The 27,382-nt window shown below is 38.4% G+C and overlaps 2 protein-coding genes across 2 annotated transcripts in view; both read right to left on the bottom strand.

Annotated features, from left to right (window-relative positions):
* Nucleotides 1–459: 459 nt before the first annotated feature.
* The window catches only part of mRpL52 (mitochondrial ribosomal protein L52), a 35,148-nt gene continuing 8,225 nt past the window's right edge, over nucleotides 460–27,382 (bottom strand). The window contains exons 3-4 of the mRNA XM_083129413.1: nucleotides 6,722–6,854; nucleotides 460–673 (exon numbers count right to left, since the gene is read on the bottom strand). Of these exons, the coding sequence (XP_082985539.1) occupies nucleotides 521–673; nucleotides 6,722–6,854 (286 nt within the window). The 3' untranslated portion in view covers nucleotides 460–520. The remainder of the gene's footprint in view (nucleotides 674–6,721; nucleotides 6,855–27,382) is intronic.
* LOC145993115 (GEL complex subunit OPTI) overlaps nucleotides 6,830–27,382 on the bottom strand; it is a 57,376-nt gene continuing 36,823 nt past the window's right edge. Inside the window, exon 6 of the transcript XR_014442286.1 lies at nucleotides 6,830–6,854. The gene's annotated coding sequence lies outside the window, so the exon portion shown is untranslated. The remainder of the gene's footprint in view (nucleotides 6,855–27,382) is intronic.

Below are 27,382 nucleotides of genomic sequence, written 5' to 3'. Positions count from 1 at the left end.
AATTACCGACAGGCACAATATACAAATTGTACCTCCGCTAAAAGCCCTCTCCTTACGAAGGAAAACAAAACCAATCTCATCTCTCTACAACAATTACTTCTAGAGGGTTTTTTGTAATTCACAGCAAGTTTGAAAAGTTGCTGGTTTCAGTGGGAATACAGATGGATGAGGCTCTGGCCGCTACAGGTTGGGTGAAAAAGTAACAAAATAATAAGACCTGTTAAAAAGATAAGCCATAGCCCAAGTCTTTCACAAAAAAATTCTTATGTTTTCAGATTAGTTTTGTGTAACAAGTGGCATTGTATTTTAAATTTTCAACCAAAGAAACATATAAAATGAAATGTAACACACAAATATTGCTTCAATTTTCTGGGGACTGTATCAGATGATCGCCTCAAGGAACAAAACTATGAAATAAACCAGTCTGTTACATTCTTATACAACAAAATAAAACAAAAATATGCAAGAAATGTTTAATTTCTCATTACTATTTTACTATATACAAACCATAAATATAAAACTATGATTGAGATCCTTTCTTCAACAACAAATGCCCTTTAGGTTTCAATTTACTGTCTAATATCCTTTGGCGTCTGTCCTTTTCTCCTTTTTGGAGCTGTTCATAGCGATTGATTGCGAAATTAATTTCTTTGGAAAGGTTGACTATAGTTTCCTAGGGGGAAAAAATACAATATACAGAATTTGACCAGCCAATTCAATTGACACGAACCATCAAGATGATATGGTATACAAGTACAGAAGTAATTTTTCTAATTAAAATAATACAGGGTGATTTTTTTAAAACTCATGGTTTTCTTTGTTTTGTAAAATTTGTAAATGAAGTATTATTTCCATGCGGTTTGTGGCAAATGAATAAGGAAAGATTTGAAAGATTGAAGTATTGGATTTTTGCTAAACTGAATTAATGAAAATTAGTTATTTTTTTGTATTCACTCAAACATAAATAAAACATAAAAATTATAGCACAGACATATGACATAACATCTCACCTTTAAAGAAGGTGCTGAAAGTGTCGACCTCCTTCCTGTAAACAAAGTCAAACACGCCGTTCCATGTTAAGGGCTGTCTGACATAGTGTTTCTGCGCTAATGTTCCCAATTTCAGTGATAATGTTCTGCTTCAACATTTCTAGGGATGTAGGGTTGTTTGTGTACACAAATCCCTTTAGGAAGCCCCACAGAAAGAAGTCAAGTGAAGTTAAATCTGGAGACCTTGGAGGCCACAATCCCTTTGAAATAACCCTATTCGCAAAGAAACTTTCAATCAGTGCCATACTGTCATGCGATGTATGGCATGTAGCACCATCCTGTTGAAAATAACCTTGTGTGAGTTCAATGTCATCCAAACTTTCAATAAATTCCATGAATATTGCCCTGTACCGCTCTGTGTTCACTGTTTCATTGAAGAAGATTGGACCCACTATACGTGATGCTGAGACAGCGCACCATAACCCAACTTTCTGTGAGTGCAACGGAATTTCGATTACACTATGTGGATTTTCAGCTGCCCATATCCGTGTATTCTGAGAATAAACATACCCAGAGAGATGAAACCAGGCTTCATCAGTAAACCACGTTATTTTCAGAATATCAGGATTATGCACAATAAACATTAAAAACCAATTACAGTAATCTACACGTTTAACTTTATCTGGATCCTTCAATTCTTGAACAGCTGTAATTTTGTACGCCCTTAGTTTCGCAGTTTTCGCTGCCTATTGACATGTTGAATAGCTATAGCCGGTTTCTTGTGACAAACGACGGAGATTTCTTGGGCGACCTCAAGAGTCTAGCACTGACATCTTCCACAACACCTGCCCGCGGGGTCCAATGCTTCCCTGTCTCACTCAGAAGCGATCCTGTTTCTTCCAATTTCTTCACTAGCGACAATATTGTGTTCCTGTCTGGGGCAGAACGCGAGGCAAATTTGTTTCTAAATGCCCTTTGCGTAGCAACAACAGAATCAGTTTTCCAAAAACTTTTCACGTTAAACACACGTTCCTGCAAGGAGTACACCATTCTTACTGTGTGTCCTGATCACAATAACGCAACTTTTCAGCACAACAATTACGCAAAAGCACACAACTTTCCAGCACAACAATATAACAGCTCAGTTTCCTGGTTATTGTTGACAATGACAACGGTGCTATCTACAGGAGGAAACTTAAACCTCCGCACTGCATCCAAACCCCCAGACCACACAGACGCAAAAGGTACACTGGTGAATATTTGCTGTTTTTGTTCAGGCATGGGCGATATTACCCAGGATGCATATAAACCGGTAAACATACTCCAATAAATCTCCCATCCTTCCTTATTCATTTGCCATAAACCGCATGGAAATAATACTTCATTTACAAATTTTACACAACAAAGAAAACCATGAGTTTTAAAAAATCACCCTGTATTTCAATGCAATATTTCTTTATAAATTAAATCATATTCCTTAACACTATATCTTGTTAAGAACAACATCAAACACACTAACATTACGATAAGAAACACTTTAAGAGTTTCTACAAGCTTTTGATTCAATCTCGGAATCATAATCAGCACTGATCGAGAGAAGACGAAGAGGACGTTCCGCTGGTGCTACTGTGCTTGTCTTTTCTCAACCAGCCCTGATGATGACTCCGATATGGAATCGAAAGCGTGGACAAACTCTTTAAGTGTTTTTTATCGTCCTGTTAGTGTGTTTGAAGTTGTTTTTAACAAGTTTTTTACTGTAACATCATTATCAAACAGCTGTTTATGTTGTACTGGGAGAGGTGTGGTATTTAATTATGTACAAGCGATCTTAATACTTTTAATGGCACTATGGCTTATGTGATTATTTCCAAATAAGCATTATTATGGAATGAGCACGTATTAAATAAAAAAAACTCTGCAAGCCTTAAAACTGTTCCTTACTTTGTAATGGAAAAAAACACAGAAGTTACTATATTAAACTATGTAAGGCAAACAGTGCATTGGGGCCAATGCGTACCAAGTGACTTTTCTATTGGGTGATGTGTGGTCAGTAGATCGTGTCCCATTTATTTCGTTTGCTTGAGTGGAGTCTGCTACCAGTGCTTTTAAGTAGCTCCCCAATTATGCACACAATGCTAGGCCAACACCCAATTCTTTTTTATGTTCTTACCAGGAATCAAACCTGGAATGACTTGCAACAAGGGAACGAGTGCTAACCAAGAGGCAGCGCACGATATCTTATGTTTGCACTGAAGGAAAGATCATTTTTACATGTTGTCCATGTAGTTTATTTCAAAGGTAAAAAGTTTAGAATACTTTCAAATATGGTAGGAGTGGAGCAACATATACTCGCATGTTTTACATCACCTTCTTCTAACAAATTTTGTACTCTTTGCAACAGCATTTAGCTCATAACAAGTGGTAAAAGAAAACTAACTTTATTTACGTGAAGTTTTGTGTTTCCACATTGCACAATTGGATAGTTTATTTCCCATTAATTTTGAAGGCTCACTGTCTTCATTCACTAAGGGTACTGCATCTGGACCAGAGATCAGATGCAGTACCCTAAGTGAATGAAGGCAGTGAACCTTCAAAATTAATCTGAAAAAAAAAAACAAAAAAAAAACTATCCAATTGTGCAACGCTGAAACACAAAACTTTATGTAGGCAATACTTAAACAGCATTTATCATGAAAACTAACTTCGTATTTTTGTTTGCATTTTTCAAGACACTACTTCACTTTTCAACTTCTAACACAAATTGTACAAATCTGAAGACATTTAATTGTAGTTTATGTATAATATGTGAATTCCTCATGAAGCTTTTATTAAGTATGGTGAATTTCAAAATTTTATGTCAATAACTGTTCATGAAAACTACAAATGAAAGCCAAGTGTGGAATTGTTCAAGTGGTACAAACTTCTGAAAGGCTAGAATAGATGATCTGAAAAATGAAAAATACCACGGTGGCCACTCTAAGACCATGATAAAATTCAAGTATAATTCGCAGTTTTCAAGGCAAACTTTCCACAAATTCAAAATATACAAAACAGCACATGAATGAATGAAATGATTGAAGACTATGAAAAATATTATTCCTCGAGTTAATATACTTAGGGGAGAACAGTGCAAAATGATCCCTCTACAGTGTAGTAAACCATATTACACATAAACATCACAATACACATGTTTATGTGGACATCTTACCTATTATTGAGAATTGTTTTCAAAATTTTAAATCATAAATATAACACTTATTAAATGTATACATAATATAATACAGATGACTGGTGTGTGAGGTAATATACGAGGGTCGTTCAAGTCAATCGGGGACTTTTTTTTTTAAGAAACAGAAGAACAAATTTCAAAGTGTGGTAACTGGATTTATTTTTCCACATAACCTCCTGCTACAGTTATACACTTATCCCAGTGTTTAACTAACGCCTGGAATGATTCGGCATAGAAAGATTTATCATTACGGCGGAACCATTGTAGGACAGCATTCTTCACTTCATCATCAGTGTTGAAATGTTTTCCTGCAAGGAATTCCTTCAGGGGTCCAAACAGGTGAAAATCACTTGGCTCTAAGTCAGGACTATAGGGGGGGGGGGTAATATCCCCCAGCCGATTTCCTGGAATGTTTGGAATGTGCGTTGAGCGGTATGCGGTCGTGCATTGTCTTGCAAAAAGAGAACACCCTTTGTGATCAAACCCGGACGTTTCTTCCGTAAACTCTTATGCACATCACGCAGAACACGGCAGTAATACTCACTGTTGATAGTGACACCATGGGGTAAAAAATCAACGGGAATAATCCCCTGTTTATCCCAAAAGACACATTCCACGCGCTGAATTCCCAGGAATGACTGCCGTGGACTGTGATCCACCACGACCGGGATCGTCAGTAATAGAGATACGGCCATCTTTGAAGCGCTTACACCATTCAAATGTCTTACTGCGACAGAGTGTCTCATGACCGTACTGAGCCTGAAGTCTTCTGTAAATTTCAGCAGGTTTTCTGTCCTCGTTCATTAAAAACTTCATCACAACACACTGTTCCATGTAGACGTTCACACTGTTGTCCGCCATCTTAAATAACGGTCTATGCAGAAGCGTGGGATATGAGCGCCGCCTACCAGTAACAGCACACAGTTGCCAGTTCCTACTGCATACAAAACGTCCAGCCTAGGCATCTATTTAAACCTGGAAAAAAAAGTCCCCGATTGACTTGAACGCCCCTCGTAGTTGGTGTTATTAGATATGTTACAACAATATATACTAGTAATCCTAAGTTTCAACAATTTACATTTTAAGGATGAGGATAGTATGTTTTCATAAAACTACACACAAAATGCAACAATCTGAGTCTTTGTTTTAAGTCTTCTTTATGCACAGAAAGGCTGATCGGGACTGGACATACAGTTTAAAGTGAGACCCGAACACTACGTGCCCCCACCAGGTATCGAACCTGGGATCCCTTGATTACAAGGTGACAATTTTAGCACTATGCCACCAGAGAGGCCATTGTAAAACGATCTAATATCTTAGATCAGGAGGCCTTGAAGTAATATTTTCGGCTGTGAAGTTTTAAAGAAAGATGAGAACAAAGCTAATCACACTGACAGTCTTAAATATCTGGACTGAAAGTGGTGGTTCATGCCTTCACCACTAAGCAGAAATCAAGCCCTGGTTTCCCCTAAATATTTTTTCCTGTTTTACATGGCTACAGTTACTGCTGTGAAGCATTTTCTTACACTTGGGACATGCTTACAAATAATTTTTTGCATATGGTATTTAGCAGACATTTTATTCATTACATAAAGGACAATATTGGAAAAAGAACAAATATAAAATAAAGGTAAATATTGGAAAAAGAAAAAATATAAAAATTACAAAGAAAAACTACATACAAAAATGAACATCTAACCTACACACGCAGGCACAAACAACAAAGTAAAACACACACACACAATGGCCGCTCCTCAAGGTGCATATCTAGCCCCTGTCAACTCAGCGTAAAAGTGCAGTGCTTTGAAAATAATTGATTAATTGACGAAAATGAGAGAGAAACATTGCAGCAAAGTTCAGATTCTTACTGAAAAATACATGAAAAGTCTCGAAATTGGGTCAAAACAGATGAAAAAATTGAAGAAAAGGGTGAAATGTTTGGGCTGTATTGACACATATTCCTGACAATAATTTCAAGATTGAAATTGTACACTGATTTATGGGTTTCAGTGCTTTTCAGCAATTAAGCAAATTCAATTTGTGCCCAGTGCAAGCTTGCGCTAATGAACTAAGTACTTGTTCCTAGTAAGAAGTGTTTTACTTGCATCTTAAAACATATAATGAAGGGGAGTCAGAAAACACTGAGAATCTGCTCGATAGATAAGCAGGTTCTTCTGAAGTTATTGCCCTGTAGAGAACGGTAAGGCTGTGTGCATTTTGCCAACCAATTAATTTGAGCTAATTTAGTTTTGTGCAGAAAACAAAATTTCTTAGGTTTTGCTAGATAAAAAAACAGGCTTAGTCACAAGCTACTCAGCTAGATCAAGTGATATTCTCATTAGCTGTAATGATCTGAAACTAACTATATTCTGGCAAATGAGGTTTCAGTTATTTAAATGGATATTTCATTACATGATCCAAACTGTTTGTGTTTCACACTAACATACGTAAAATTGCAGTTTAAAATATAACATCATTTAAATAATGATTAAAACAAACTTACAGTATATTCCTTCTGCTTTAAATAACGTTTTCTCTGCCCTGCACCCAAGGGGGTGGGTCGACCATCAAGATATGAATAATCAGGCAGATTTGTTAGTTTACCAAAGGCATTTGGGTTTTCTGGCAATCCTCGCCTGTGGAAGAAGAAAAAAAAAGCTATAATTGTATACCAAGTATTCCTGGTTGTAGAAACTGAGCCCAATATGCAAATGGACTAAGAGCAGTACCAGAGTCTCTGGCAGGAAGTGAAACTAATTCATCCCCAAGCACTGGCATCATCCGACTATCACTACCTGCTTGGAATTATTTGGAGCCAGTCACGTTGGATTCAGCAGAGGTAATTCAGTAGATCATAGACAAAAAGCAGATAACGAGATTAAGAGAGAGCTCCTTAACCAAGTAGTGGAGTAATGTTACCAGAAACTCAGGTCCAATCCATAATATCCCCACCTCAATACATATTATCATTCATTACATAGGGTTCCTACTCATTCTGCCAATCAAATTCACTGGGTTTCCACGTAATTTTAAAATGCATTTTACTGGTTCTTTAAAATGATAATAACCAAGTACAAGGCACACCCAGAAAATAGTTGAGGTACTTATCGTACTGGGAAACGAGTTTTCGTATACTCTCGTCATAGACTTCTGTTGCGAATGGAAGGATAAGCAGGTGAAATCTAAAGTCGCCTGGTATGAGTCTATTGTGCATGAGAGCTTTCATGCAAGTTGCATTATGGTAGCACACACATCATTATTGATGGTTACAACCAGTGCTTTGTTGGGGCCCTTTACCAACTGTACCCCTGTGAGATTTATGTTGAATTCTTTTTTATATATATATAGATCTCGATGTTTTAAGGGGGTTGTTGACCCACTGTACCCCCTTGAGAATTATGTTGATTTTATTTTTTTTTAATTGACAGATTTCGATGTTTTATGTAATATAAAATTGGTTCCAGCACATGGAAAACACAAATGACTGATATATTTGATCCCAAAGTATGACCTGCATGAATACAAACCTGTTATTTCAGATCCTTTTTGATGCTTTTTATTAGTAAAAAACTGTTTGTGTGCACACTCAAATAATAAAAGAACACGTCAAATGTAACTATCATAAGTTTTCAGTCCTTCATGTTTAATGATAAGAACAATCCGTGGCTATACCTAGAAGGGCCTTGGCCTATCTCCCGACTGCCAGTCTCCCTCCCACAATCCTACCTAGAGGTGTGGAGTTCTTCAACTGGTAATGGGGTGATGAACACAACAATTGTGTCAAAAGATTTGGTGGCCTACAGCCCAAATCTCGCACTTAGCAATTAACATTTACAAAATTAAAGGGGTTTTGGGGAGGAAAGCACTTTGATGACAACAAAGAGCTTTAGCAAATGGTAATTGTATTTCTCAATGGACCGGCAGCACAAGTGTATGACAGTGGCATACAAAACTTGTCTTCTGGTATGATAAGTGTCTCAATGGCATGGGTGCCATGTAGAAAAATAGCTCAAGTTATATACTTACAGAAAAAAAAAGCTTTTGTTCAACTAGCTTCTTTTGTTCCTTCTAATTATCAAACACGTACTCCTTTCTGAACATGCTTCGTGCCTCCCAGATGGCACAGTGGTAGCATCGTCTCCTTGTAATCAAGGGGTCCCGGCAGGCACGTATCCAGGAATTCCTTTCGGGGGGGGGGGGCCTCAACACAATTTTATTAAGGGGTATAGTAAGAACCTCACCATTGTATGTTTAAGACCAGTGGTGGCAATTTGGTTCAAAAACGAGGGGGGGGGGGGCGGAGAGCGGTGCAAGGAAAGTTCACTCTCTCTTGGTAGACAAGGCTTAACATTAAGAGGCCATAATGTTGAGGCAAAAAAATGGGGAGCAACTATCCCTTAAATCATCGCCACTGTAGGCTGTCATTTTAATCAGAAGGTGAAATCGGAACATTTTTTACCACTCGACTCCTCTGTTTCCATGCATTAACATTGTGTGCGAGAACCATCTCAGTATGTGTGTTTGTCCATTTCTTCTCATCAGGCATAAAAACATCTATGGTGTCTTTGAGTGTTTTTACGAAGCTGTTACACATGCACGGGATGGACAATCCACTCGACAACGCGAGATTCAAATTGTGGCCTGCCAACTGGACGCAGACAGCTCTCGAATATGTATCTCTGATTCGAGCATGAACACACTAACGTGTCTTGTCCTCCCATGTTTGCAGCTCTTATAAAAGCCGAAACCCACCAAATTGTTCAGATTCAGGCCTTAGCACTCACAAGTGTTCAAAAATGCCTGTCACAGCTTCCGCTGTCTTGTCATATATCGGCACGAAACAAAGGAAGTTTTCTCGAATACAGCTGGATCATGAAACAATTAATGCACAGCGAAAACCCTTCCGTTCCCAACACATCTAATGTTTCGTCTCCCAGTATGATCAAATGCTTATTCATTTATCTCCAGTGAAGTGCCCAAGGGAGGGTTGGTGAGTTTCATAAGCCCATTTGATCCAGTATTCCTTTTCTTTAAAAAAAGAAGAACGTCAAAGACAGGAAAAAAATGGCAAAATCAGGACTGACCACCAAAAATAGTATGCGTAACCCCTCTCCCTTCCGAAAAACCTGAGCACGCCACTCTTTATCTCGGACACATTTTTTAAAATCAACTCACCAGAAGTTTTTATCATTCCGTATTGGAGATTGAAGTAAGGTGTGTTGTTCCTGCAATTTTGGATATGATCCTTTAGGGTGCTGTCGTCTGCCTGCCTTCACACCTAACCTTAACAAGGCCCTAATTTTCCATCCTTGTGACTTGGATTTTCAAGACTTAGGAAGGTTTCAGACCGAAGGGGCAGGCGATACATGTCGATTGGAATGGGCCAATCAGCAGCAACGTTTCACACCGTAGCGACACAAATGCCGCACAAACCTAATTTCGATTTGTGAAATCCTCAGGCGACACGGTGTGAAATCTCCTGTATTAGGCCACTGTCATTGTCACCTCGAAGTAGTAGCTCTTGTTGACCACAGAAAAAAAAAATCTCCTCAACCGGTGGGAAAGAATGCTCCTCAGTTTTCTTCTCTCTCCCATATTTTGTGTACTTGTTCACTGTACAGGCAACACCTTACGATTTGATATACACAGGACATGTACTATATAGACATTTTAACGAAAAATCGGTCGAAGTCAAGGATGGCTCGGTTGGTAGAGCCCTGATTCGGGTCCTGGTAGAGCCTACAATTTCCGCCTAAAATGTCTACAAATGCAACATCTTCTTGACATATAAAATTTTCGGCTGTCTCTTTATGGTAGTTAAGTGTTTCAATGTATTTTGAACCCAGTAGGCTTAAACAAAAGTATTTTTGTATACTATGAAATTCTCGGAGTGCATATATGAAATTTAGTTCTGGCAAAAGTAAATCATCACTCAAAACTTTTGATTTTCAGTTGATCTATGCAGCTTATTTCTGTTTTAATAAACCACTCCAATATCCGGTACTGCTGAAATATTAACTTGAGACAGAGACAGAGAGAGAGAGAGAGAGAGAGAGACAGAGACAGAGACAGAGAGAGAGAGAGAGAGAGAGAGAGGGGGGGGGGGGGGGGGGGGCTTGATCTCTTTGGTCCTCGACCCGAACTAGCACTACACTGAGGCCCCGGAAGTTCTGCTGTCGTCAATGTCTTCATTTTAGAATCACTATATGTTATAAAGCAACCACAGGACGCCGACTGATCACTATTCGGCTCTATGAATTGTCACACTTACCTCTGAAATCTCATTAACGGATTCTTTGTAAGATCAACCGAAAAATTGAATCCGCGTATTTATATCCTCATTATATTCTAGAACGTTCCGCTGATAAAACGATTTGTTAATATTGCCAGTAGTTGACTCCTTCTCTCATTCAAAAACGTACCCTCTCCCGCCTTCCAGAGATTAGAAATTACAACAAATCGCCCTACGTGTGACTCTACCTTTGTTGTGCAGCTTCCAAATGCTGACAAGTTTCTACCGTACATAGTGCTCAAGTGCGCTGCGACAACACCGAAAGCGCAAGAAAAGTTTACGAGCAATATTATCAACAACGGGGTTATAGAACATTCTCCATCTTGCCTCGATAATTGTCTATCTCCTTAAATCATCGTCACATTTTTCAAAAAGCCAAAAACCTAATTTTATCTAGTGAAAAATAAAAAAAAAAATCCTGGGGGGGCTCGAGACACCTCAACCCCACCTTGGATATGTGCTATTAACAATAACAGGGTTATAGAACATTCTCCGTCTTGTCTCAATAATTATTTCTCTCAAATTATCATCACATTATTCAAGAAGCCAAAATCCTAATTTTATCTAGTGTAAACAGAAAAAATTCCTGAAGGGGGGGCTCGAGCCTCTTGACTCCAACCTTGGATACGTGCTATTAACAATAATAGGGTTATAGAACAGTCTCCGTCTTGTCTCGATAATTATTTCTCTCAGATTTATAAATCACATTATACAAGATGCCAAAAATCTAATTTTATCTAGTGTAAATTGAAAAATTTCCTGAGGGGGGGGGGGCCCTCGAGCCACCTCATCTCCACCTTGGATACGTGCTATTAACAATAACAGGGTTACGGAACATTCTCCGTCTTGCCTCGATAATTATTTCTCTCCTTAAATTATTGTCACATTATTTTATTTCACACCACAAGAAACCGAAAACCTCATTTTATCTAGTGTAAACCTAAAACTTTCGGGGGGGGCTCGAGCCCCCTAAGCCCCCCCTCTGAATACGTGCCTGGGTCCCGGGTTCGATGCTCGGTGGAGGCACATAGTGGTTCTGATTCCACTTTAAACTGTAGGTCCAGTCCTCATTAGCCCGAGCGAATTTACAATGGACATTTCCACTCAATTTTTTTTACAACAATTTTAAAAACTACACCCTGGAAAAATGACCCCTGCAAGTTCTCGCGTTTCTCTGCATCCAGTTTAAGGCAGAAACGAGACTTCCAAAGTTGCGAGGCTACCGTTGTGCTGAAAACACGCCGCCGCCATGTTACTACGTCACTCCTTAGGGAGAGCTCGTTTGTCGTCTGCTTCGAGCGTCCAGTTCCGGATGGGTAGCCCACGGTGAGTGAACACGTGCAGCAGTTTTACAAATCTGTACCGATTTAAATAATGGAAGAAGGAGCGATAGGAGAAAGGAAAGCTATGCTTTGTAATGATCATTCTTCTATGAAATATCCGTGCTGCTCACGTGCAAGATAAATGAAAGGGTTCAGCTGCGTGTGTTCTCAGGCCATGCGAAAAATATTGCTTATAAAATTGGTTGCTGACCTGACACTCAAAAATATTTTTTAAACTTATATTTATCGATATTTACCGTAACCTATGTAGTGCAAAATAGGAATTTTCACATTCTTCACTTTATTTATCAAGCCTATTTTACTTTATTTTCCATAAAGCAATTTCAGTTTGTGTTTCATTTCTGTTGCGCAAATTATGATCAAATATTTTTGTGCAGATAAGAGAAAATACACGGAGAAGATTACATTAGTTGCACTGTACATATCTATACTTAGTTTATGTATAATTATTACAAGGAAATAATGTGTATAACCATGAGCGTATTTAAGGGGGATTCAACGGGTCCAACCCCCCTCTTTTTTGGTTCACTAAAATTACCAATTTCCTTGTTCTATCCGCTTGTTCTTAAAAAATTCCTTCGGACTTATTTCACTCTCTTAAATTAGAGACGTATAGGACGGGATACTGATGGGAAGGAAATTTCGTAATTCCACACACCAGATGGGACTGCAGACCAATATCTGCAATTTCCTGATAGTTTCGGAATTTCTGCGATAAGAAACTGCATTGAGACTGTCAAATCACTTATTTTTTCCCCCTCGAATCATATTAAAGAAATTTGGTTCTTAAAAACGTAGTGACACAAGATGAACAGAAAAGTTAAACCCATACTCAAATGGTACGATATAATTATTTTGAATTTTGTACTGCGAAAAAAGCCGCCTCATCTCGATACCGCGAACGCATTAATTGGTTGGTTCACAACTTCACCACTAAGGATGCTATCGAGACGAGACATGGCAGCCTTGGTCTCGTTCTCGTTGAGAGTTGTAAATGTCTCATTGACAGCCTCGTCTCAATTTATAAACATCCGTCTCGGTTTGGGAGGGCAATTCTCGTTCTCATCTCAAGTCTAGAAAAATATAGAATTAACAACGTATGCAAAGGCTTATCATAAATACAAAAAAAAAACCTTTCTTAATATTTTTTTTATTATTATTATTACTGACTCCTCGTTTCGACGGTACAGCCCTCGAAAACTAAATATTATCCTGCTTATATATGCAAACCAAACTGCAGATTCAGAATAACCAGGAATGAACTGGCGTTGTAATTTATTATACACAAAATTCATGATTTATCTGAGGAAGTCGCATGTTCCAGGTTTGACTCTCGACCTGGGCATGACCGTTTTCTTGTGAGTGACATTTCATTGAACTGGAAATTGTTACATGGGAGGATGTTTGCTCGAGACTTTGGACAGCTAGGGGGATGCTGCTATTGTTAATGTTAGTGTTGCTCACGAGACGAGGCATGATCCGTCTCGTCTCATAAAAGGAGATGGGACAAGTGAATGTTTTCGAAATGAGATGGGACAGAAGAAAAAGTTCGTCTCTTATCATGGCAGGTTGGGTGATACTTAGATTGTGCAGTTGGTGGTAGTGTGTGTGTGGGGGGGGGTGTACTCCTGCACCCCGACTTCGAATACTGCTTGTAGTTATTCATCTTCATTGTAGCGATTAGCCAAAAGTGGGAAGAAATTTGATGTTAGAGATGATACATAATAAATTAACCATGCATTCTCATCGTTGCGGTTAAACAAAGTGAACGGAAAAGCGACGTAAAAGTAGGCTAAATACAAACATTTGCAATATATATATTAACTGAAGAAAACTGTCATTTACTGCAGGAAATTTAAAAACTCACCGTACCTTTTTATACCGTATCACCTCTTATATTGCAGAAATTGGCGTGTAAACCAGTGTGTTCTAAAAGTATTATTTTAAAATTTGTGAAATAAATATTATGACGAAAATAATCGTAATTCCAGAAAAGGCATTTCCTAAAACATTAAGTTCTTGCCAGTCAGAACTAAACCTATGTATTCGCAATGAACAAGGCTGTTCACGTGTTCAGCCATTGACTGTTACAAGGTTTGCTTTGTCACCCTAATGGGAAAACCCTCTACCGAGTGGCTGAATTATAGTAAATACTACTATACTGCTAGGGCATAATTCATCTCCAAGAAATGGAGCACAGATTTTTGCACTGGAAGTTGTAAGTTACTTGTTTTACACAGTAACAAGTGAATTTTCTGTCGCTTCCGCGGCTCATGCTAAGTTGACGGGACGAGCAGAAGCCCCGCCTCCACGCATTTCTAAGTGATGACGTCAGAGGACCTCCTGTCTGTGGAGAGGACGTTTTCAAATCCGTGACGTAGTAGGTGAATTTCAGCGGTGTTTGAAAGCGTGTTTCTCGAGAACCGAAACAAATATCGCCGAGATATTTTGCACATCTCATGTTTGTGTCATTATCTGTAAAATGAATGGATTTAAAACGTTTTTCATGTCAAAGTGGAAATGTCCATATAGAGATATTCTCCAATTTTGTTAATATTTCGCAAACTCACTAATTTAGGCCTCACAACCACGAATCTGAACTTAAAATTTGGAGGTCACATATAGAAATCGGAAAATAAGGGGGTCCATGATCTCAACCAACAATTTAGAATTGCTCATTATCTATCGTTTCACAACGAAATATACATATTCCTGATATACTACAACCACAAATTTTAACTATGTTTGCCTAACCTAACTGCAACTAACCTAACCTTACTGTGAATGGTGCGTGGGGCTATTCGCCAATGGTGCATGACCTATGCGTGCATGGTTCTACAACCCCAAATTTTAACTATGTTTGCCTAACCTAACCTTCCTGTGAATGGTGCGTAGGGCTATTCGCCAATGGTGCGTGACCTATGCGTGCATGGTTCTACAACCCCAAATTTTAACTATGTTTGCCTAACCTAACCTTCCTGTGAATGGTGCGTGGGGCTATTCGCCAATGGTGCGTGACCTATGCATGGGGCTATTTGCCAACGGTGCTCACATATATATATATGAGAGAGAGAGAGAGTTAGTTTCTCTTTCTTTTTCCGTTCATGGTTCTACACTTTTGTAGCACGTAACTGGTGAAGAGACTTTTTTAATCAAAGGAACTGAATCAGATTTTTCAAACTTACCTCTAATTAAAATCCGCATTCCACATGCTCTTATCAATACACGCAAGGCTGACAGGCTAATCAGCTGTTGGCAAGCTCGGGAAAAAATAAAATGTCACGCGAATTAAGCACGTACGTATCACTATGCTAATATATGTTATTTCCGTCGTAAAGTGATAAATTAACAAATCTAGAAGTTTGAATCTGAAGTTTCTTGTAGGTTAACGTTAACTTCCCGTGTGAATTTTACATTCTGGCAAGCATGAAACATTTTCTCTTCCTGCTCTACAAGCAACCGAAAACCTTCACTGAAAGAACTTCTGTTGTGTTTTTATTATGCTACATTGCAAGCATCAGCTACCGGAATCTTTTTACTTGTGTTGTATCGTATCACAATTACCTACAAAAGAAAATGCGTCTTGTGTTATGAACAACTGTGTCAAATCGTTCTCCTTTGATTTCATGCCGCCTCTCTTTGCCTTCTTTGTCACACCCCAGCGTTCATCTTTTTCGCAACTCGATACCGATTGCAGCTATGCCCGCCTATTGTTTTTATATACAAAAATTCGGCCATTGTTTTGTAACGACATGGAATTTATACTTCTGTGACATTGTTGAAGCTTCAGAACGTACAAATGAAATGTATTTCTTGAAAATTAGGGTGAATTTCGTATAAACAAATTACGTACAATTTGGTTTCGTTAACACGTTTTTAAATTATATTTTGCGGAACCTACAAAAATTTACCTCTAAAACAGAATTTCACAGAACTGAGTTACTGTATTATGGAGAAGAATTTATCAAGAACAAATCAAATGTGTGTGAATGATTGATTGAGTTGGTGTTTTAAAGTGCACTTTATGCACACTACGGCTAATCTGGAATGGACCTACAGTTGGAAGTGGGATCCAAACCACTATGTGCCTCGACAGCGTATCGAACCCAGGACTACTTGATTAAAAGGCGACGACTCTTACTCTACCACTGACTGTACCATCGAGGAGGCACATGTGGGTGTGTGAAGTGAGATAATTTGGGAAGCTACCAATTACTTTCTTTCTTCTTTCCAACATTGCAGTACAATTTCTCCAAACAACTCTTACAAACACACACACAAACGCCTGCTCACGCACAAAAGTATTCAATACAGAAATCGGACTGAATATTTTTAAAAAAACGCACTTCACTCAGCCAAAAGCTCTCCGCCTTTTAACGCTGTTCCTTCAAATATGAACAGAGTCGGACTGAGAACTAGGGAAGTGTCCCGTTGTTATATGATTAACCAGATGTTTAATCCTACACATGTTTCTGTGGGCTCGTGAATATCCTGAAGTAAGTCTATCCGGCAACAGGACGTCGTTACCAGAGCGGGTGGTTTCACGCCGGTTGCTAGAGCGTCAAGACTGTAGTGGCATCTTATACAGGTAGGAAAGAGATATTTGCTTCCCAGTCACAACTGTTTTTCTAGTACTAAACTACGTCAGACCAGTGTCATTGGACCATGATGCCCACTGTAATATACTACTGCTGGTCCCAGTTAAGACAAAGAGAGAGTTTTGCACCAGCTAAGCATTTCATTCATATCAATGGAATGGGCACTTATACAATAAAGAAACCCGACTCTACAAGAGAGTATGCAAGTGGAAGCAATTTTTCAAGTTGATTAGTAAGCTGAACATGATGTTGCATTCCTTATGGAGAATAAAAAGCAACAAATTCAAGTTATGGCTAATCAAATAGGAGTTTTCAACTCTTTCCAACGACAAATCGAATCTTCAATGTGTTCTCTTTCAGTTCATGTGTTTTTCTATGCCATCAGAAGTTTGGTATTCTCAAGAGAACAAGTAAAATAATACTCCCATAAGCGTAATGCTAAGTTTTATACTCTCCTGCATGCGGGAAAGGAGCATCTAGGGTTCTCGCATCTGCCTGGACACAAACTGTTCCTCCTGCTCTTAAATTGAACATTGTTAGCATATCTATAGTAAATCATTCACAAGATTTCCAGAACTTTGCAGCATTAACATGTATTTTCCATTTCCATGCAACAAAGAATCTTACATAAGCATAAAATCAGTATTTGTTATTTACTTACGTACAGTGAGTATATACTTGTCAAAGACAACGTTTCGGTGGCAACTACCCCCTTCTTCAGGTCAAGAAGTCGGCTTTACGGAAATTCACAAAGCTTCTTCATTTAGAAAGGATATAGGTTTTTACGTGGACAGGTTGAATGCCAGGGTAACAAATGACTAAAACAGGACTATTAAGTCGCACGCATCCAAAATATGAATTCTGCAATCTGTACGGGTAAAAAAGTGTGAGAATTTCAGAAGGATAGGATTAGGTTAAATTCAGTTATCAATAGGATATGGTTTTTGAAAGAATGTAGGAGGTTGGGAGTCATTCCGAAATTTCTAAAATGGGGATTTACTCCATTGAGTAATAGGGGGTATGATCAGAAAAAGAAGTGTCAAATGGGAATGATCAACTGTTGTATAAGAGATGTGTATGGTATGGTGCATAAACTAAATAGCGAATGTTTAGAATTACATTTAGAGCTAAGCTCAACAATGAATGGGATAACCTGGAATCGAGTAGAAGAAAGGCACCACAAATATGTGGAAGCGGCTGAGAATGAGAATAGGATAAGAATTCAAAACAAGTTAACTAGAATAAGGAAGAATTTGAAGGAAGGTGATTTGAGGAAGGTGGATAAGAGGGAGGAAAACGGAGAAGTGAAAAGCAATGTGCTTAATCTAACTAATAAGGAATTACACCCGGATTTGAATATCATTATGGAAAAAGGCCAAAAGTTAGCGATAGGAAATGTGGAAATAGTTAAAGAGGAGTTTATCATCGCTAGAGAAAGGATAGGGCTATCCTTGATGATAGGGATGATAAGAGGGAGCTAAGGAGTAAGGTACACAATATTATAGAACAACAAATCCGGAAAGAGAATGAAAAAGACTTTCATAAAAGTGGAGGAAGGAACAGTAAAGGATATAGAAAGAGATTAGACAATGTAAAAAATGGGCCAAAAAGAACGACATATTTATAATGAGATCGGATAAAGAAAATAGGATGGTCATCATAAGTAAAGAAGTCTATAGGAGTAACCTATAAACTAGAAGAGTGTTTTATAGGCCCTGACTATATAGAGATAGGCAAAGACCCCACTAATAAAATTAGGAGAGATACAAAAAGAGAGATTGAAATTAGCATAACATTAAGTAGGAGCGAGAAGAAAAGGCTAACGGAAAATTGTAAAAAAAGGAACATCCCCGTGGCATTTCTAAAATGCATAAAGAAGACATCCCTCTTAGGCCAAATATACCCACGTATTCCCACCCAGGTTATGGGATAGCTAGATATTGGTAGGAAGAATTAATGAAGTAAGGAAAAGCACAGGTTAAAGTTAAAGGGGAAATTGAAAACATTGAAATTAAAGATGATAACAGAATAGCTAGTTTTGATATAGTTCACCTTTAATCCAGCGTACCGCGAGAAAAAGCCGCTGATTGCTTACATAGATGGCTGATGGGAAATGGTACAGATGTAATAACCGTGTGGGAGTACGTGAGGTGGTTTAACATAAGTACAGGTTACAATTATTTTTACTGCAATGATAATATCTTTATGCAAAAGGAAGATCTAACAATGGGGAATCCCGTATCTGGGATAGTTTCAAGTATCTTCATACACTATATTGAGAATGCAGCTTTAAGCGCATTAAGTAATGGAGTCAAGTACTATGGGAGATATGTAGACGACATTTTAGTGATTGGAAAAGAAAAGGTGCTAGATAGCTTGTACGCGAACCTAGAAGAACAAGAGCCAAGAATTAAGTGCACGAAGGAGGATATGAAAGATAATAGGATTAGCTTCTTAGATTTGGAGATCAATAAGACAGGTAGGAAAATTAAAACCGGTGTCTTCCATAAGCCCTTAGCAGGAGATAAGTACATAAACAACGAATCGGCACACGCTACGAGGACAAAGTATCTTCTTAAATTTCTTCATTCGAGCCTTAAGATTATGTAATTGTAAGACGATGCTGAAAAAAAAAATAACATGGATTTTTGGAATTGGTAGAAAGAATTGGTATAAAAATGAAGAAATGCAGAAGAATTTGAGTAGGGCGAGAAAGATATGCTCCAAGGACGATAATAAGGATAGTAAAAACAAGGGAGAGGAGAAAGTGGAGGAAAATATAAATGAGAAATTAGGGGAATGTAATTATGTGGCTATCAAGTATTTTAGGGGAGTATCGGAAAAAGTGGAAAGAGTAGCAAAAGCGTATAGAATTAAGTGTGGGATGAAAGCCCCTAAATGCTTAGAGAAACATTTTATGAGAAGGAATGAGAAAGGGTGATAATGTAGAGGGGAAAAAAGGCTACACAGAATCAAATGTCAATGTAAGAAAGAATACCTATGGCAGACTGGTAGGAGTATGGGGGTCCGATGGAAAGAACACGATAAGGATATTAAAGATGGAAACCCCCGTACGGGATTATCCGAGCACAGAGGCGAAGATATAGTACAAGCAATGCAAGCACTGCTTGCATAATTCGAATATCATTTAATGTACTTAATGTTCTAACCGTATTTAGTTTCCATCGCATTCGATTTCGCGAAAAAATGCGGCCGCAAACTCCCCCAGCAGCTCTGTAGCAAGCACCAGCCTCAATGCTTGCAGCCGTTCTGCGGGAAAATAAGGCCTCCGAAGGAGTCATATGGCGAAGCGTGAAATTCTGGTGGAACCCGTCCACAAAGCTTCTACAAAAAGCTGTGCTTTCCGAGCTTGCGTGATTCCCGAAAATAGCCGAGTTCAACCGAAAGCAGAAGGATTCATCTATGGGTACGTTGCCAGCAAAAACTAGTAACGAATATTTATCTTCATGAACACGTAAACAAGGTCGCAAATATAATAATAATTGTTAGTCATAAAATAACTAAAAGAAGATATTATCACTGTTATAAATTCCATATATATCATATTATATTACAAATTATTTTAAATGTAAATTAAATGTAAAACACGTAAAAAAAGTTGACATTGGGAGTTGGGGCAGTGGAATTTCTGCACCCCCGTGAAGAGTTTTCTCAGGGAGGGAGGGAAGATTGGACGGACCTTGGTCCTGCACCCTGCTTCCTGGTCGGTCCAGCTCAAATTACGCCAGAAGTGTTGACCGCTACCAGTGTTTGCAACTACCAAATTATTTACGCAGTAATTCAAGTGAGCTCTTTCACAAATTTTACAATCAATAAATTGACTGCTTTTGAATAAAACTTGGGGTGAAAATAAAGCTATCTGAGAAAGAACTATCTACTGATATTTGTACATGGCATAGAAGTAAATCGTATACATTCTGCATATTATGAGCACAAGAATATGTTTTAATGATTGATTGATTGATTTGTTGTTTTAAGTCCACTTTATGCACAGTAAGGCTAATCGGGACTGGACCTACAGTTTAAAATGGGATCTGAAACACTTGTGCCTCCACCGGGTATCGAACCCGGAACCCCTTGATTACAAGGCGACGACACAACCACTGCGCCATCGGGGAGGCCCGAATATGTTTTAAGTTCTATTATTATGACGCAAGTGGTGTTCCCAGGGTCTTTTTACGGTCCCCATTTTGTCATCTTTTCCTTCCTTTGACGTTTTTTCTTAGATATACTGGGCCAAAAGGGGGTTATGTCTACCATCCACCACCCCCCCCCCTTCGCCCCGGGCACGCCATTGAATGACACTTTATTACTTAAATATTAATGTACATACTCGTTCTGCTGAAATGATTCTGATTCCTCCGCGTAATTTTTATCTCCAAACTGATATATCTTTCCTTTGTGACGGATAAAATTAAGGAAATAGGTTGGTATCACTTTCTGTTGTTTCAGAGATTTTCAAAGTGATCTTGTGTGGATGCTTGCATTTGCAGTTGTGGAAAGCGCGTGGGATAGTGTGAGTGTTTGTTGCTTCGTGTTTTGTGCTGTGAATGTATCGGAATGAACGCGTATTTAGGAACGGTTGATGTGAAGTGCGGGTGTATTATTGAGCAATTGAAAATATGCTTCGTTTAGCTCGAGAGAGATAAGTGTTAAAATGAAAATCGTGGAAGGGGGTCAACCAACACCAAGAGTTTGAAATTTATTGTGGTGAGTACATTGTCTATGCATGTGTTTCTTTGCTTTGAAATGAATTTTTTATTGTTTGTGTTTAACTTTTTATTTAGTGTTTAAGTTACTCCAATGCGGTTTTTAGGGTGCCCAAAAATACTAAATTACATCATGCAGCGTAAAATAAACAAATGATTCCCATTTTTTTTTTATCTAAATCGGTTTGGTCACCGTTTGACCATATTAAATAATAATGAACAAATAAAGGTACTAATAAGTAAGTAAGAAATTCCGTCTCCCTTTAGTCGTATGCGGAAAGTTCGCATATGCTAAACGTTTAATATCATATGAATAACGTTACCTGGATTTTTTTAAAAAAGTAAATGTGACGTTTGCGGATCATATGGTTTATTTTTAGTACAGTCACTTTATTACGATATTTTGACAAATCTAGCGACTGGGTAAATGAGGCTATAAACCTTGAATCTTTCCCCTCGGCATGTCGTTGTACTACATGTTTTGTTGTACTGAAACATTGCTTGCCTCCTTCGTAAGACTACGCTTCGCTACTGTCCGAGCATGTATTGGAAGAGAAACATGAGATAGTCACACGGGAAGTTATACGTGAGGAAGACAAATTAAGTAGGAATGTTTATGAGGCCTCATTTATATGTAAAAATAGAGAGAACAAGCTGAATAGGGAAGATGGGAATATTGATGAAATATGGCTAGGAATGTTGAAAAAATGGGAAAAACGTGAATATAAGGAAATCGGATTCAAGGTTAACCCAGACAATGAGTGGGAGGCAAGCATCATATGCGACTTCTCGTTTGAAATGACATAATAGAAGGGGAAGTTAGGGGAAGGAGGAAAATTGACTCACTCTCAACCTCGCGCATTGAGTACGTACCAGTTCCAGTCAACTTATGAATTGTGATGAAATAGTAACATGGATTTTAACAGTTTTTATATAAGTTTTAAGGGATTTTAAAATGTGGGAATAGTCCTGTTTTACTCATTTGTTATCCTAGCATTCAACCTGTCCACGTAAAAACCTATATCCTTTCTAAATGACGAAGCTTTGTGGATTTCCGTAAAGCCAACCTCTTGACCTGAAGAAGAGGGCAGTTGCCACCAAAACGTTTTCTTTGACAAGTATATACTCACTGTACGTAAGTAAATAACAAATATTGATTTTATACTTATATATGATAGTGAGTAAGTCGCACGCATCCAATAATTTGAAAAGAATCTTACGAGTTGTTGACTTTGTTTTTCACTTTAGCACAGATATGCTAATCAGGCTAGTCCCCAAAAAGACTAAAGGCTTCAAAAAACTAATTCTCTATTTATTAGTATTTGCTGAGAGTTATAATACATAATTGTCAGCATAATTGTAACGAAGCTTATACAGAGGTTGTTCCGTCTACGTTTGGCCAATTTCGTTCCTCCCCCCTCCCCGGGCAGATTGGACTCACCCGAACTGGCGCGTGGCATCCAGCAGTGACTGTCTGGGAACGGAGTTGTTTATCCGCGCGGACAAAAATAACGCACAAAACAGGACCATTGTTGTGAGGGTTGTGTAAAATCTTTTTCCAAGTGTGTGGGTTTCCGCTCTGTGACCAACATGCCGCCCAAACTAAGCCAGTTTTGGGAAGGCTATGTTGCGGCTCTTTATGCAGCTATGTTGCGGCTCCAGTTTAGTGTTTCTGTCATTAGAAAACAGTGCAAGAAGAATGGTTGCAACATCAGTTTAAGTGGAATAAAAAATGTTATTAAAAAGTACAAGAGCAACGAAGCTCCCCCATTTGGATCACCAACGAAGTTGCCTAGGAAGCGGGAATGCACCGAGGCCACCCCTACCATGCAGAGGAAACTGCGCAAAATGGCAATGCAAGAAACTCCGCCAACACAAAGGTGTATGGCTAGTCGTCTTGACGTGTCTTTGGGGACTGTGAGCCGGACCTTACACCATCAACTCAAGCTGGAAAAAGTCATGAAAGCTCGCTGCCATCTTCTCACGGATGCCCACCTAAAGGAACGAAAGTGTAACGCCCGGAAGCTGTACGAACGGCATCTGACAATACAAAGGTGGAAGCACGTCGTAACTCTCGATGAAGCATGGATTTACCTTTCCGACTGCGGTAAACCGAGAGCCATCATGTACCGAGAGAAAGGCGCAAAGAACTTCAGAAGGTGGGTCCGTGTATGTAAAGAATCCTTCCCAAAAGGGTTCATGGTCGTTACTGGCTACTGTTACCGAGGTAAACTGAAGATTCGTAGGGTGGCGAAGAACTGCAAAATAAACTCGCAGTATTATCAGGAGCAGATCATGCGGCCGATCTACGAGCATGAGATTCCAACAATGTACGGAAATGATGCCAATCTGGTGCGCATTCACATGGACGAGGCCTCATCACATACTTCACGATCGTCCCTCGCATTCTACAGGGAGATGGAGGAGGCAAGTGGTATGCAGGTGATACCTTTCAATGAGGTACCTGTTAAATCTCCAGACGCAAGTCCTATGGACTATTGTGGATTTGGCTTGCTGAAGCGGACTTTGGGAAAACGGCATGTGACAACTGTGGAAGGACTTTGGAAAGCTGTGCAAAGTGAATGGGACAAGATTCCCCTCCCAGTTCTTCAGAGAAGCCTATTACAGTGGAAATTACGCTGTCGGGCTATTGTTAGGAACCAAGGGACACACATCGAGCACTTACGGACCTGGCGCCATGGATTCGTCTAAATTTTTGGGTAAGTCAAAATTGGCCAAATGTAGACGGAACAACCTCTGTATTATATTACACAATGTAATGCATCACATGTATATTTTTCTATAATGTATTTAGCATACTTTCACCAAGAGTTCAGTTCATTTTCTGTGAGGAGAGGTGGCAACACTGAATCAAAGTTTGCAAATTATTTGAAATGCCTATCTCAGTCAGTTCGACATGGGTGGCAAAACATGGAGCCTGCTTAGTTTTGGGACTTGAAACCAATGGCAATATTGGGTACTGTTTAATACATGTTTATCCTGCAATAGAAGTTAATTCTCATATGTTTGCATTGAAGATGGACAATGTTTACATTTACATTAGGCTATTCGAAAGGCGAAAATCAAACGTTGAATGGTAATGATTCCAAATATTTATGACTATTTTTCTCAAAGTTTCAGAGGAGAAAGATGAAGTATCGCAGTAATAAGAAAATGGTTGTTACAGTAATTTCATCCTCAGTGTAAGTACTTACCACTGTTTGGAGTTCAGAAAACCTACAACAACCTTATGAAAGCATCTGCACTTGTCATCAGCACACCATTTTTTGTTCATAGAAGAAAGCAGAAGTACCACATAGTGATAATGACTGTGAAAGTAAATTTGAAGCTTCCTGAAAGTAATTAGCACTGTTTGTACTTTGGAAAAAATCTATTCATCAGCAAAAAGAAGATGTACTGTAAATAGCACCTTAATGCAAACATTCTCATTTCCCAATGATATGGCATTCCACAGACTAGCCCCATGTATGTACTCGCTGGTGGCTCTCCACATGAGGCTTGGAAAGGGTGTGTGGTTTCTGAGACCCTCCTAACCTAACTATGAAAGAATTTAGGGACTATTGACTGATTCCCACACCCCATATGACCTAGATGACAGGAGTAGCCCACAACTAAGCTATAGTAAACGCATGGCTGGTGGCAAGAAAAGTATTATACAGGGTGTATCATAAGTAATAGCTCAAACTGATACAGTTGAAAGTACACGATAATAGAAGAAAAAAAGTCTCAGTAAACATGGGTCTGCAAACGAGCCGTTTGTTAGATAATTGAGAATGTGTGGTTACAAGTCGCCACTGACTTCATTGTTTGTAAACGTCATCCTAGTTGGTAAAATGCTAATAATGTGTGCGAATGTGTGGTTAGAAGCCATCACTGATTGCAGTTTGTATGCACAGAGTGCTTTACTCCTTGCACGTTTTGAGGTTTGCTCTTTGTTTACACAACAGAACATTTCCGAGAGGTGACGACGGGTGTAATCAAACAGGATGGATACAGTCTAATCATACTGTGGGAGTCACGTCAGTTGTACTGTACTGCGTAGTGAAAATTGAACCTTACAATGGAACCAAATGCAAGGATGGCACTTTGAACACCTCCTTAAACAGGTATGAGTGTACAGTAATTGTAACATGTAACATACTAACGTAGTAGTGTATTTCTTGTTAAAGTAAGCAGAATGTTCAATAAAAGTAATGAGCTCTCCAATGACTTTTCTTACTGTATTATTAGCATTTTACCAACTAGGACAATGTTTACAAACAATGAAGTCAGTGGCAGCTTGTAACCACACATTTACAATTATCTCGAAAACTGCTCATTAGCTGACCCATGTTTACTAAGAGGCATTATAGTGATGCCTCTTCAAAAAACACTGCTTCAGTCTGAAATTATCATGCTCCTTCAACACCCTTAGAAAAATGAACATAAATTACTGTGAATGAAATGAAAGTATGTGGAAGCTTCAAACTTACTTTCCCAGTCAATATCCTTTCTTCCATGAACAACAAATGGTTTGCCGATGACAAGTGCAGACGTTTTCATAAGGTAGTTTGTATGTCTTTTTTAGATGATAATTTGCACTTTTCCGAACTCCAAACAGTGGTAAGTACTTTCGCTGAGGGTGAAATTTACTGTAACAACCATTTCCACATTACTGCAATACTTCATCTTTCTTCTCTGAAACTTTGAGAAAAATAGTCATAAATATTCGGAATCATTACCATTCAAAGTTTCGTTTTCACCTTTCAAATAACCTAATGTAAATATAAAAATTGTCCATCTTCAATGCAAGCATATGAAAATTAACTTCTATTGCAGCTATAGAATATGATAAGCATGCATTATTTTTAGGTGGACATTCATTTCCCAGGTGTAGTCCTCCCGTCCGGACGTCCATGTCCAGTAGGCAAAATGTGTATAACCAACCCAAAAAGCTCAATGAGTGTCTTAGCATAACATGCAGCATCAGAGTTTTGACAAAGACATAAATAAAATGCCCATTGCTAAATCTACTGTGATCTATGTGTATATTCAAACAGTTCTACAACTAGTACATAAGATTGTATTTGCAAACGCTCAGTCAAGTTGCTAGTACAATGACAAATTATAAAGAAAATGTTATTCACTAAATCTTAAGTAATAAACTTATTCTCGATTTAAACCTTTTTGCTAATAACAACTGGTTGCATTTTTCAAGTATCCAATTCCAAATCTTCAATAAGATGAAGGGAAAAGACATACTTTCTCTTTGCATCAAGATGAAATTGACCTTTAAATATTCAAAGTTGTTTATCCACTTTCAATAAGTTTAATTGGAATAAATATATTATTCACACTACAGATGGGTTACTAATGAACACTAATCTTACAAATTTAAACAATGAACTCGATCTGTGCACGTGGATGCTTGTGGATAAAACTTAGCTGTATGAAATCCAAAATGGGAATTTCTGGCTTCAATTGAATCAACATTAAAGCAGTTTCATATGAATGAAGAAACTTACAAGTAACAAGAGGATCACCATGCTTTACTTGATATCATAAATACTTATTCTTGACATAAAGACGTCTTTTAGTACCGTAAATCAAACTTTTCTACAATATTTCTTCAGTTTGAAGCCAAATAAGGAGCTTACAAAATATCTATGCCCTGTTCTATCTTTCCATCATGAAGAAAGTCCCCAATGTTACCAGCTCATCACAGATATTCACCAAAAAGCACATAATAAAAATATAAATGTTCAAATGTTCTTAATGTTAAAGATCAAGATTTAAACATTTTGTAGAAAGCAGCAATATTGAAATTGATTTAAATATATGTATGGAAGTTACATCTCATAACTTTTAACAACTACCAACAAATACCGGGTGGGGCACCTAAAAGTAACACCGGAAATATTTCGTGAACAACAATAAATATAGAAAAACTGCTTTCACAGATATATACAGGGTGGCGCGGAGCCGACTGACACATTTGAAAGTTGAGTATATTACGCATGCGCGATAGTTTGAAGTGGATTGCGGGGGAACTGAGAAGAGGATAGGATGCCATTTCATATTAAGACAGCAACAGTCATAATGGACCGTTGGAGCGTTGAACATCGCGTTTTCTGTGTTCGTAGTTATTACGAAACGAAGTCGGTGGTTAAAGTGCAGCGATTGTTCAGAAAACAATTCATT

Source organism: Lepisma saccharinum, chromosome 1 (assembly GCF_977018435.1).
Source record: "Lepisma saccharinum chromosome 1, izLepSacc3.1, whole genome shotgun sequence".
NCBI lineage: Eukaryota > Metazoa > Arthropoda > Insecta > Zygentoma > Lepismatidae > Lepisma > Lepisma saccharinum.
The sequence above is the reverse complement of the archived record's forward strand: the minus strand, read 5'-3'. Positions and strand labels throughout refer to the sequence as shown.